The sequence below is a fragment of the Macaca fascicularis genome, chromosome X (assembly GCF_037993035.2).
Source record: "Macaca fascicularis isolate 582-1 chromosome X, T2T-MFA8v1.1".
In the NCBI taxonomy this organism is placed as follows: Eukaryota; Metazoa; Chordata; class Mammalia; order Primates; family Cercopithecidae; genus Macaca; species Macaca fascicularis.
In genome coordinates this window covers 160,410,855-160,423,128 of record NC_088395.1, presented here as the reverse complement: position 1 = coordinate 160,423,128, position 12,274 = coordinate 160,410,855, and the positions used below count along the sequence as shown (strand labels likewise).

Here is a 12,274-nt window from a genome sequence, read left to right as displayed (position 1 = left end):
AGCCATCACCACCATCCATCTTCAGAACTCTTTTCTTCTTCCCAAACTAAAGTTCTGTCCCTATTATACAATTTCCCATTCCCCCATCCTCCCAGGCCCTACAAACAACCTTTTACTTTTTGATTCTGGATCTGAAGCTGGTAAGTACATCATATAAGTGGAACCATGTAATATGCAGCCTTTTGTTTCTGGCTTATTGCAGTTAGCATGTTTCTTGAAAATCCTTTGAGAGTATCCATTTGGTAGCATGTATCAAAATGTCATTTCTTTTTATTTTTAAATTAAAAAAATTTTTTTTGAGACGGAGTCTCACTCTTGTTGCCCAGGTTGGAATGCAGTGGCCGGATCTCGGCTCACTGCAAGCTCCGCCTCGTGGGTTCACACCATTCTCCTGCCTCAGCCTCCAGCTGGGACAACAGGCGCCTGCCACTACGCCCAGCTTTTTTTTTTTTTTTTTTTTTTAGTAGAGACGGGGTTTCACCATGTTAGCAAGGATGGTCTCGATCTCCTGACCTTGTGATCCGCCCGCCTCAGCCTCCCAAAGTGCTGGGATTAGAGGCGTGAGCCACCGCGCCTGGCTTTTTTTTTTTTTGAGACGAAGTTTTGCTCGTTTCCCAGGCTGGTGTGCAATTGCGCAATCTGGGCTCACCACAACCTCTTCCTCCCGGGTTCAAGCAATTCTCCTACCTCAGCCTCCCGAGTAGGTGGGATTACAGGCACCTGCCACCACGCCTGGCTAAGTTTGTATTTTTAGTAGAGATGGAGTTTCTCCATGTTGGTCAGGCTGGTCTCGAACTCCCGGCCTCAGGTGATCTGCCTGCCTTGGTCTCCCAAAGTCTTGGGATTACAGGCGTGAGCCACCGCGACTGGCCTAATTTTTGTATTTTTAGTACAGACAGGGTTTCACCATGTTGGTCAGACTGGTCTCAAATTCCTGACCTTGTGATCTGCCCGCCTCGGCCTCCCAAAGTGCTGGGATTACAGGTGTGAGCCACCGCAACTGGCCTAATTTTTGTATTTTAGTAGAGATCAGGTTTCACCATGTTGGCCAGGCTGGTCTCGAACTCCTGACTTCAAATGATCTGCCCACCTTGGCTTCCTAAAGTGTTGGAATTACAGGCGTGAGCCATGGTGCCCAGCTGCTTTTATCTATATTTAATTACAAGTGTTTGTTTTTTCCCAGGCAATTTTTTTCCCTTTTTAGTCATTTTTTTAAAAAAACCTTTTATTTTGGCCGGGCGTGGTGGCTCACACCTGTAATCCCAGCACTTTGGGAGGCCAAGGCAGGTGGATCACGAGGTCAGGATATCGAGACCATCCTGGCTAACATGGTGAAACCCCGTCTCTACTAAAAATGCAAAAAAATTAGCCAGGTGTGGTGGCGGGCGCCTATAGGCCCAGCTACTCGAGAGTCTGAGGCAGGAGAATGGCGTGAACCCTGGAGGCTGAGCTTGCAGTGAGCTGAGATCGCACCACTGGACTCCAGCCTGGACAACCAAGGGAGACTCCATCTCAAAAAAAAAAAGAAAAAAAAAAAACTTTTACTTTGAAATAATTAGGCACCAACACTGCTGAAAGACCTGGTTGTCTGAATCTTCTCTTATTGCTGGCTCATCTTTGGTGGTTCTATCTTTTCTTTCTTTCCATGTTTCTGTTATAGTATTTTTAATACTGTGTCTGCACCAACACCCTGGATTTGCCTTTGCTCCCACCCAGGACCCCCAGCTCCATCTGGGCAACCCCAATCCCACCTCCTGATCGCAGCATGCACTGCTCATGGCTGGCTACTCGCCGGGCTCTTCAGAGCTCCTCTCCCACCTATGATGCAGCCCAGGTAGGATCCGACTGATTCTCCACACTTGGGGCTCTCTGAAGTGTGGCCCCAATCTACCTGGCTAGCTTTGGGTTTTGAAGCAAGTTCATTAGCCTCACTCCACCTCCTTGGCAAAATGAGGAGATTAATCCCTATTTCTGCAACGTTGTTTCAGGGATTTCAGACAATAACTGAACCCTTAAGTGACTGGTGTGGAAGAGGTCAATGCCCATCTGCTCAAGTGTGCTCCATGTGCCCAGAGCACTAAGGGTCCAGCTTTTCTGTCCAGCAGTCACTTCCTATTTCCACCCCTACAGAGAGGCCAGAGGCATTATACAACAAGCCAACACATATGCTTTATGGTTCTGTTTTAAAAACATGAAAACTCAGGCCCCAGGACTCAAGTGATATTGAGAAGCAGAAAGGATGGAGAAGTCGGTGGCCCCAGCATAGGTGCAAGCAGCCAGACCTCAGGCCCTCGCTCTAGGCTCCACGTGGCTGGGCTTGACTTCTGGCCAAGGGCTGCTCTTCCCACCTGAGGCCAGACCTTGCCTGAGGAAAGGGCCTGTGGCAGGGGGGAAGCTCAGGCAGAAGGAAGACGTGGCCAGCGGCCATCCCTGAGGAGGTAGTGAGCAGCTCCTGGTTCGGCAAGGGTGGGGGGTAGGAGCCAGGCTGAGGGGTCTTAGGGTCCCCTCTCCACAGCTCTGGTGAGCCCCCAGCCAACTGTTTGCTCACCTGCCTTCTATGCTTCCTCCTGACGCCAGCCCCTGGGAGAGAACACCTGAAGGCAAGAAGGAAGGAGGGCCCTGCCTAAGCTTCTTCCTCCCTGCTTGGCCAAGTGGGAGAAGCAGCTGAGGTCCTTTGTTTAACCGAGGAAGCATGGAGGAGCTGGAATGCCTACCAGCTCGGAGAGGGCACTTGAGAGGGTCTATGAACAAATCTGTCTAAAAACCACATTTGAGCTAAAAGCATCAGTCCATCCCTCAGCCCCAGCTCTGTGCAGGCCAAGTATCCAGAAGGCAGCAAGCAAGGACAGCCAGCCCCGTTGGGCCTGGACCCTGGTGCCGCCTCTTCCTCCAGCCTCAGCCCTGCCTGCTCCCTCAGGGCCCAGAGGAGGCAAGGTCAGGGGCTGGCCAGGCGGGGCCTATCTCCCAGGCTGGAGGTGGTTGTGGAGCTGCTCTGCCTGAGTCTTCAGACGCTGAAATTCCTCTTGAATGAAGTCTGTCAGGGCTTTGCGCATCTCCACCTGAGGGAAAGGACCAGGGATGGCCTGCACCCCTCGGGAAGCTTGGCCAAGGTGCCCTGGGAGGGTGACGGGACGGAGAGGGTGGAGGCACCCTCAGGGGGTCCAGGGACAGCTATGGGGGACCCAGGAGGAAACTCACAGCTGACTTGTTCTCTGCCCGGAGCCGCTCGAGTACAGGAAGGGCACTGAAGGGCTTCCCGATCAGCACAGTGATTTTCTGTGGGGTGGCCACCAAGAGTGATGAGGAGCAGGAGGAGTGCCCACAGCCCCAGCCCAAGCAACCCGGGAGCCAGAAGCTAAGCCCTGGCCCTGCTGTGCCACACATTCCCCAGGGGCCACTCTCTCTCTAAAACGAGGTCCTGGTCCTGGGTCCTGTGCTGTAGATAACCTGTCCTGTCCTGACCCCACGGCCCACCCCTGCCCCAGCCTGACTTCCTCTGCTCTCATTTTAATGTCTCAGTGCCAGGAAGTCCCTGTCGATGTTCCACTCAGTCCCCTTCTGTAGCCTCACACTCAGCTCCTCCTGTATCTGGCCTCCATAGTGCTGAGTGGGAGACATGGGGCAGATGGCAGACAGGCAGCCGAAGGTCAGCAGTCCCCACCCACCTGTCCAAAGCGGGGGAAGTAGGGCGGACTGTTAGGAAGGACGTCGTTCATTCCTGCAGCACAGTGGACAGAAGGCCAGACGTGGGGTGGAGCAGGGCAGCCTGAGTCCCAGGCCCCCCACCCCAGATACCATCTCTCTGTCCCTGTTCCCAGGCTCACCAACATGCCACAGGGGCAGGATGATGGGGTTGAGATGACACTCAGCAATCAGGCGCCCGATTCCTGCCCGGGGGGGAGGCAGAAATGTTAGCATAAGCTGGGCCCTGAGCCAAGTTTCTGTGCCAGCCTCTGGCCAGTACCACCCCGGACATCCTCCAGTTCAGTTCAGCTCCCCTGGGCAAGGCCCTCCACGAGGCAAGCCCTAGTCTCAGCACCTGTCCCCTTCCTGGCGCTACAACACACCCATTACCCCCATACAACCCAGCCTGAGGGGGCAGGAGCCAGGGGCCCACAGGGCCATCTCTGGGCCGGGACGATGGCTGTGGCCAGAGACCAGTAGCCCTTACCCCACTTGAAGCGCAGGAACTCAGAACTCATGTTCACTTTCCCTGGTGAGAGAGCACAGAGGCGAGGCTTGGGAGCCCATCCCGCTCATACTGCGGGGGCTCGACCCAGTCAGCCCTGCTGACCTTCTGGGAAGATATGCACCCAGTCCCCATGGTTGAGTTTCTCCAAAATGAAGTCCATCCCCTTCTGGTAGACGCCATCTCCTGCAAGGAAAAGGCCTCTCCCCATCAGTCCCCATTCTCGGGGGTGTGGGGTGATGGGTTAGCTTACCCTCAACCCTCTCCAAACCTCAATGAAACAGGCCCTTCTCCCTGGGGCCCATGCTTTGGGCACTTCCCATCCCCCACTGTGCCATCCACACAGATGCCCTCCAATTACTGTCTCCAGGGTCTGTGTGGCACTTGGGCACATGGTGGGGCTTCCTTCCTAATATCTTCTAAACCCCTAAGTGCCAGGCAGCATCATCTCAAGTCATCTCCTACTGAGATTTTGACCTGACAATTCCTCCATCTACCATGACCCCCATCTTCAGTGGCTCACCAGCTGGGCCGCTCAGCCACATACCCCTGCACACTCTCAAAGATCCCCAGGTTGGCACACCACCTGCCTTCCCTCCCCAGCCAGGCCCTGGCTGCCAGCCGACCGCTCTCAGAGCCTCATGTATTCCTTTCTCTTCGAAGGTGCCACTCCTGGGGTGATCCTACCATGTGCCAGCTGCTAGAGAAACCAAGTGCATTTGTGATTTCCAACCTCACTTAGGCCCCAGATTCTGGGCAACAACCCTTTGCTGGGGTCTCAGCGACGTGTCACAGCCACTCCTCAGAGGGCACCTGCCTGAGGCCTCAGCCACCACCATTCCTCCCTCCTGCTGGCCCCTTCTTCTCAGGGCGCCCCGGGAAACTAGACCCTCCTTTATAGGGAGGCCTCTTGGGAAAGGGAGAACATTCATTTGAACACACATCAAGAGTCTGGGAAAAACTCAAACTTGCTAGACTGCAAACAGTGGAGTCGAACTGCTCCTGGTCTAGCAACTTTCCACATTGGAGATAACCCTGAGACCATGACACTGGACCCAAGAGAAGGAAATGCAAACCTCCTTCCTTCTGAAGCCAATGTTGGCTGCATGTTGGCTGGAAGCCTGGGGACGCTTGGAGACAGTAAGTACACAGTAAGGATCTCATCAACCTCGGTGATGGAAAAGTAACCACATGTCGGACAAAACAGGAAAGAGGAGGTAGAGAGGTTGAAGGAATGGGGTATAGCAGATATCCTCATCTTATAAAGTAGGGAGTAAAGAAGTTCTATCACAGAGGGAGAGACAGACATTGGGAATACCTCTGGCAATGAACTTTGTTCTCTGCAAGGCCGATTCTTTGGAAGGGGCTAGTTAGGGATCCAGGAGTCTCAACCCAACCCAAACAGTGCCCTGACCCAGCAGCCCACTCGGGCTAGAGGGAGGGTGACGACTCACTGGAGTTTTCTCAGGGCATGGGAAAAGCAGCAGTTTCCCTACTTGGGACACAGCATGTGTAACAGTAGGGGGGAGTCTTCATAGGTACTGGCCCCTTCTCTACTAAAACCCACTGATGCAACCTATCCATTGAGCTTGAAACTGGAATTTAAAAAAAAATAATAATATGCTTTTGGAGCAAGACTTCATCATTTGTAGCTTTTGCAAATGCTACTACTACTTATTTGTGTCACTTGTGTCAAATCACTTCGATACTTAAATACCATATTAAAGTCTACGCTTGGCCGGGCACGGTGGCTCAAGCCTGTAATCCCAGCACTTTGGGAGGCCGAGATGGGCGGATCACGAGGTCAGGAGATCGAGACCATCCTGGCTAAACCGGTGAAACCCCGTCTCTACTAAAAAATACAAAAAAAACTAGCCGGGTGAGGTGGCGGGCACCTGTAGTCCCAGCTACTCGGGAGGCTGAGGCAGGAGAATGGCGTAAACCCGGGAGGCAGAGCTTGCAGTGAGCTGAGATCTGGCCACTGCACTCCAGCCTGGGCGACAGAGCGAGACTCCGTCTCAAAAAAAAAAAAAAAAAAAAGTCTACGCTTGGAGAAAAAGGGAATTTTTTGGAACACAGAAGCCAAGTGTGCTAAATACTGCCTTTGCCTTAATGACATATTATTAGTTCTTTGCTGAAGGAACTGAGAGGCAGGGGCAGGGGGTGAATGAGTAGAGTTCTCATCTCTCAGAGCAGGTTGGGATAAACGACGCCACGGTCATTTGCCAAGACATTGTGGCCTCTGCTTGTTTCTTAACAGAGACAGAAGTTCCTTTACAGAGAGAAGTAGCCTCCAAAAGCAGCAGAAAGAGAAACCGCTCCAGGGGCTGCTTCTGAGGAGTGGGGCTAGGGAGGTGAGGAGCGGGCACTGCAGCTTTCCATTAAAAGCCCCTCTTTGTTATTTGTTGTTACTTTATGGGGTTTTACCACATTCTACTTTGACCAGCTAGAAATAATAAACCCCTCCTTGACCTCTAATATCCTTTGGTTACTCTTCCTTCTGTCTCTTTTTCCTCCCAACTGAACCTCTGGGAGGAGTTGCTGCCCCTGCGGTCTCCATTCCCCCCCAACTGCAGCACCACCAGCCCTCAGGCCACAATAATCTGGCTCTGGCAGCCGTCACTCCATGGAAACGCTTCTCCAGAATCACCTGCTGCTTCCATGTGCCACAGGCGCCTGGTTTGCTCTTCTCTCTGGCCATGGCTCCCTGCCATCTTGGTGGCTTCTCTCTCCCTCTGTGCCATCCTGGGCCTCTGCCCTGCAGACTCTCACTCTGCATTCATGACTTTGTGGTTGAATTCCCAGTATCTTTATTCCTGATTTTTTTTTTGTTTTTTTTTTTGAAACGGAGTCTCGCTCTGTCGCCCAAGCTGGAGTGCAGTGGCGCAATCTCGGCTCACTGCAAGCTCCACCTCCCGGGCTCACACCATTCTCCTGCCTCAGCCTCCCGAGCAGGTGGGACTACAGGTGCCCGCCACCGCGCCTGGCTAATTTTTTGTATTTTTAGTAGAGACGAGGTATCACTGTGTTAGCCAGGATGGTCTTGATCTCCTGACCTCGTGATCGGCCCACCTCGGCCTCCCAGAGTGTTAGGATTACATGCATGAGCCACCACGCCTGGCCCCCTGATCATTCTTCTAAGCTCCAGAACTGCACACCCCACTGCCTCTGGGACTGCTCTCCAGGTGAGGGGCTCCTCAGATGCAGCACAAGCAAAACAGGACTCACCCTCTCCCCTCCCAGCCCCTGCACTGCTTTCCCTTTGCACCCGTCTCCCCTGACTCAGCTCCAACACCTAGTGTTATCTTTGAGTTATCTTCCTCACCCCACCCTACACTTAATTTATCAACAAGTCCAGAGTACATCCCAAAGAAGTCCCCTTCTCCGATTCTCCACCTTCTCCACCGTGACCCTTGGAGGCCCAGCCACAATTATCTGCTGCTGGAGCTACTGTGACAGCCCTGAACTGGGCTCCTCACGTCCACCTAGCCCTGCTGCAGCCACATTGCAAACTAGGATGCTATCGCTCTCTTTTTTTTTTTATTTTTTTGAGACAGAGTCTTGCTCTGTTACCCAGGCTGGAGTGCAGTGGCACGATCTTGGCTCACTGCAACCTCCGCCTCCTGAGTTCAAATGATTCTCCTGCTTCAGCCTCCTGAGTAGCTGTGATTACGGGCATTTGTCACCATGCCCAGCTAATTTTTATATTTTTAGTAGAGACGGGGTTTCACCATGTTGGTCAATCTGATCTCGAACTCCTGACCTCAGATGAACCACCTGCCTCAGCCTTGTAAAGTGCTGGGATTACAGGCGTGAGCCACCGTGCCCAGCAAATGCTATCTCTTAACCACAGACACAAGCATGTCACCACCTGGATGAGAGAGCACAGCCAAGTACAAAAATATTTTTTTTTTTTTTTGAGACCAGGTCTCACTCTCTGGCCCAGGCTGGAGTGCAATGGTATGATCTCAGCTCACTGCAACCTCCGCCTCCTGGGTTCAAGCGATTCTCCCACCCCAGCCTCCTGAGTAGCTGATATTACAGGCATGTGCCACCATGCCCAGCTAATTTTTGTATTTTTAAAGTTTTTTTTTTTTTTTTTTTTGAGACAGTCTCGCTCTGTTGCCTGGGCTGGAGTGCAGTGGCCGGATCTCAGCTCACTGCAAGCTCCGCCTCCTGGGTTTACGCCATTCTCCTGCCTCAGCCTCCCCAGTAGCTGGGACCACAGGCACCCGCCACCTCACCCGGCTAGTTTTTTTTGTATTTTTTAGTAGAGACGGGGTTTCACCGTGTTAGCCAGGATGGTCTCGATCTCCTGACCTCGTGATCCGCCCGTCTCAGCCTCCCAAAGTGCTGGGATTACAGGCTTGAGCCACCGCGCCCAGCCTAATTTTTGTATTTTTAGTAGAGATGGGGTTTCACCACGTTAGGCTGGTCTCAAACTCCTGACCTCAAGTGATCCACCCTTCTCAGCCTCCCAAAGCACTGGGATTACAGGCGTGAGCCACCCCGCCTGGCTGGCTGGCTATCTATCTATCTATACATACATACATACGTACATACCTGGGGTCTCACTATATTGCCCAGGTCAGTCTATCTATCTACACATACATACATACCTGGGGTCTCACTATATTGCCCAGGTCAGTCTATCTATCTATCTATACATACATACATACATACCTGGGGTCTCACTATATTGCCCAGGTCGGGTCAGTCGGTTGGTCTGTCTGTCTATGGATCTATCCATCCATCCATACCTGGGGTCTCACTATATTGTCCAGGCTGGCCTCAGTTGGGCACAATGGTTCATGTCTATAATCCCAGCACTTTGAGAAGCTGAGGTGGAAGGATCACTTGAGTCTAGGAGTTCAAGACCAGCCCTGACAATGTAGTAAGACCCCAACTCTACAAAAAAACAAAGAATTAGCTGGGCACACTCCTTAGTCTCAGCTGCTCAGGAGGCTGAGGTGAGAGGATCACTTGAACCCAGGAGACAGAAGCTGCAGTGAGCCATCATCATGCCACTGCACTCCAGCCTGGACCATAGAGACAGACCTTGTCTCAAGGAAAAAAAAAAAAAAAAAATCAAGGGCTCAAGTGATTTTCCACCTCAGCCTCCTGAGGAGCTGGGACTGCAGGCATGCACCAATGCAGCCAGCTAGAATCCAAAATTCTTAATAGGATTATTCTAGAACCTTCATATTCTACATACAACTTATATTTTCTACCTTTCTTCTGTTTAAAATATGTTTATTTTTAAAGAGACAGGGTCTCACTATGTTGCCCAGGCTGGTCTCAAACTCCCGGGCTTGATTGATCCTCCCACCTCGACCTTACAAAGTGCTGGGATGACAAGTGTGAACCGCTTGTGCCCAGCCTACCTTTCTCTCTTCTCTCTCCAGCACCTGGCATGTGCCTGCCTGTGTCTAGAACACCTTTCTCCTCATTCTCTGCTTGGAAAAATTCTGCTCCCGCAGAGGGAGGAGCAATCTGGATTCAAATCCTGGCTTTGCCACCTCCTACCCCATGACCTTGGGCCAGCAGCTTAATCTCTGTGATCCTCCCTGAATAGGGATCAAAATGGCCCCTATCTCCTGGGGTTCTCACCCCACAAGCCTGTTTGTTCTCCTAGAAGCAAAACCCTCTGGCCTGCAGGTACATGCTACTGCCACCATGGACCAATGACAATGCGCTGTTCTCAGTGAGTCTCTTAGTGACGTGTCTGAGATAAGGGGGTGTGGATAATACCTCCCTGAATTCTAATGCTAAGGTTCCAGGTCCACACGATCCCTGGGCAGTTGCAGAGAGTTGAGGGCTCTCCAAGGAGCCATCCCTCCTCCTGCAGCCTCTGCCTCCTCTGCTGGCATGTGATGGAGCTGGGCCTCATGTTGGCTCCCGGGCTGCCTGCCCCCATAGGTCCCTCCAAAACAGAGACACTGGCGACCAGCTTTCCTGCCCCAGAAGTGCCTCCCTGCACTCGCTGGAGGAGCAGCTCACCTCGGCACACAGGCACACACTTGCCCAAGCTGAAGAAGTGAGAGTGCAGCTCCTTGGTGAAGCAGATGTCTGCAGCTGCAGGGGTCCTGAGCAGGGACAGATGCAATTAGTCCTGCCCCCTGCACCCCGCTCGACAACCCTGCCCCCAGCATTGGCATGCAGAAGGGAGGCACAGGGGAGGGCCTGTGGGGCCCCACCCCATGCCCTGCCTGGACTGCTGGACGCCACCTCCTGGGCAGAGCAGGAGGAGGGCAAATCTGGGCAGAGGCAGGTGGGGCCGGCCCGGCCCACTTCGAGGGGCCCATTCCTCCTCACCAACGCATCAACTTCAGGTTCCAGATGTGGCGGAGTTTCAGGATCCCTAGAGGAGAGGAAAGACTTCATGCCCCAACTTCCCATATCCCCAGGGAGTGCCCTTCCTTCACCCCATTTCAGGGAATGAGGGACAAGGACAGCAGCACTACCATTTCCCTACAGCCCTAAGTGGCATCTTTCAGACCCATAGGTGAGACTGTTCAGTTCTCCCTGGCTCCTGCCTCTCCCCCACCCTCCACATCTTACTAATCACTGCACCTGGACTGCCTACCTCCCCAACATACTTGGACAATGCCCATTCTTCTATACTTCTCCCTGTACTGTCACTGCCACCAGCCCAGTCTAGGCTAGTGGATGGCTCAAAGACCTCCTTCCTGGCCTCCCAGGATCCACCTGTGACATCTATAGGCCTTTCTCCACCCAGCAGCCAGGATGAGCTCTGAAGGGCTCCAGTGCGGCCAGGTGGTTCCCCACGAGCTCTAGGACAGTCTAACCCTTCTGTTCAGAAGTGGAAGCCCTGGGCATCCCTCCACCCAGCCATCTGGTTACCAGAGCCAAGTAACTTCCTGTGAAGTCAGCAGAGCAGGAACCTCTAGGTGTGGCAACCAGGCTCCCAAATAGGGCTGAAGGGTACCCGCCCAGCCAGGAGCAAACCTGGAGCCAGGACACTGGGCTTCCAGTCCCTGGCCCAGAACTTCCTCACAGGATATCCTATGTTCAACCCCCAATTTTTTCCCAAGACTGTGGGGCCCTGGATGGTTTAGAGAACAGAGGGTTCTCCAGGACTGACGTTAAAGGAGCTGTAAGACCTGCCCTGTGGCCGTTCCTTGGTCCTGCTCCATGCCCAAGGCCCTCTCCAAATCATGCTCCCTCAGGGGATGCTGCAGGAGTCACAAATCAGTCTCAGCCCTGGGGCAGAACACCCAGAAACCAGAGTGCCAGGGCTCCATGAAAAGGCAGCGAGAAGGGGTTTGTTCTGACAAGGCTGGGGCCGTCGCGAATCCTCGCCTTTCCTCCCCCTGCCCAGCACACTGGCCCGGGTACCCCAGAGATGAGGGTCGTCCATGCAGGACTGGTGATTGGACACGGTGATGAGGGGCGTGGCCGGGCCTCGGTTCTCGATGAGCTCGTACAGCACCTCCTTGTTGTGCACGGTCAGGTGGTTCATATACTCTGGCGGGAAAGGAGAGGTCAGGCGCTCAGGGCTCGCCCACCAGGTCGGGGCCGCGGCGTCCCCCACCCTAAGTCCCATCTCCGGCCGGGCATAGGTACCCAGGTGGGCCTGCCTCGGCCTGGGTCCACTCACTGGTCCAGAAGCAGCTGTAGGTGCCCACCAAGCCCATGACGACGCTGCTGGCCAGGGTCCAGGTGAGCGGCGGCACCGCGGGGAACGGCCACTTCACGTGCAGGGGCATCCCCACCTGGCCCGCGGCCGGCGCTCCCCGCGTCCCGGGCCGGCCTGTGGGGCGCCTCTAGGTCTGCGACCTCGACCGCTCGAGACACTGGCCCCTGACTGGCCCGCGCACGGACGGACGGGAGGCGCGGCGCAACAGGGGACTGGACCGAGGTCCCTTCGCAGGTCAGGCCGGAGCCGCGCCCGGCCCCGCTCTCTTGTCACTGAGGAGCGGCCGCCGGGGTCACAGGCCGTGGGCGCGCCGCGCAACCGGAGGGAACGGGAAGGCGGGCGCTGGCGCCCCGGCCCCCCGCAACCGCCGGAAAGCGAACCTGCGCCGGTGCCAGGCCCCACCGACTGTCGCAAAGCGCGCCCGG

At 54.3% G+C, this 12,274-nt stretch overlaps 1 protein-coding gene across 40 annotated transcripts; it reads right to left on the bottom strand.

Moving 5' to 3' along the window:
- Nucleotides 1-2,147: 2,147 nt before the first annotated feature.
- TAFAZZIN (tafazzin, phospholipid-lysophospholipid transacylase) lies at nt 2,148-12,225 on the bottom strand. Of its 40 annotated transcripts, XM_005594980.5 has the most exons (12): nt 11,811-12,225; nt 11,549-11,677; nt 10,505-10,550; nt 10,190-10,275; nt 9,709-9,711; nt 9,574-9,660; nt 4,295-4,375; nt 4,172-4,213; nt 3,825-3,887; nt 3,666-3,718; nt 3,199-3,276; nt 2,148-3,059 (listed from the first exon to the last, which is right to left on the bottom strand). In XM_005594980.5, exons 1-12 carry the CDS (start codon nt 11,917-11,919, stop codon nt 2,958-2,960), a joined length of 879 nt encoding a protein of 292 aa, XP_005595037.1. In that variant the 5' UTR covers nt 11,920-12,225; the 3' UTR covers nt 2,148-2,957. The 40 variants fall into 40 exon arrangements, 24 of the variants coding, with proteins under 24 accessions (XP_005595037.1, XP_065393858.1, XP_073885781.1 ...); XR_012430060.1 differs by lacking the exons at nt 9,574-9,660; nt 9,709-9,711 and having other exon boundaries at nt 3,571-3,718; nt 10,399-10,550; nt 11,513-11,677; nt 11,777-12,225; XR_010584091.2 differs by lacking the exons at nt 9,574-9,660; nt 9,709-9,711 and having other exon boundaries at nt 10,399-10,550; nt 11,513-11,677; nt 11,777-12,225.
- Between the last annotated feature and the right edge of the window lie 49 nt (nt 12,226-12,274).

Coding starts and splice junctions, on each gene's coding strand:
- TAFAZZIN (XM_005594980.5), bottom strand. CDS start 11,919: ATGCCCCTGCACGTGAAGTGGCCGTTCCCCGCGGTGCCGCCGCTCACC. Junction 3,719..3,824: donor CCTGCCCCTGTGGCATGTTG/GTGAGCCTGGGA, acceptor ACTGTGCTGCAG/GAATGAACGACGTCCTTCCT. Junction 3,277..3,665: donor ACTTCCCCCGCTTTGGACAG/GTGGGTGGGGAC, acceptor GCCACCCCACAG/AAAATCACTGTGCTGATCGG.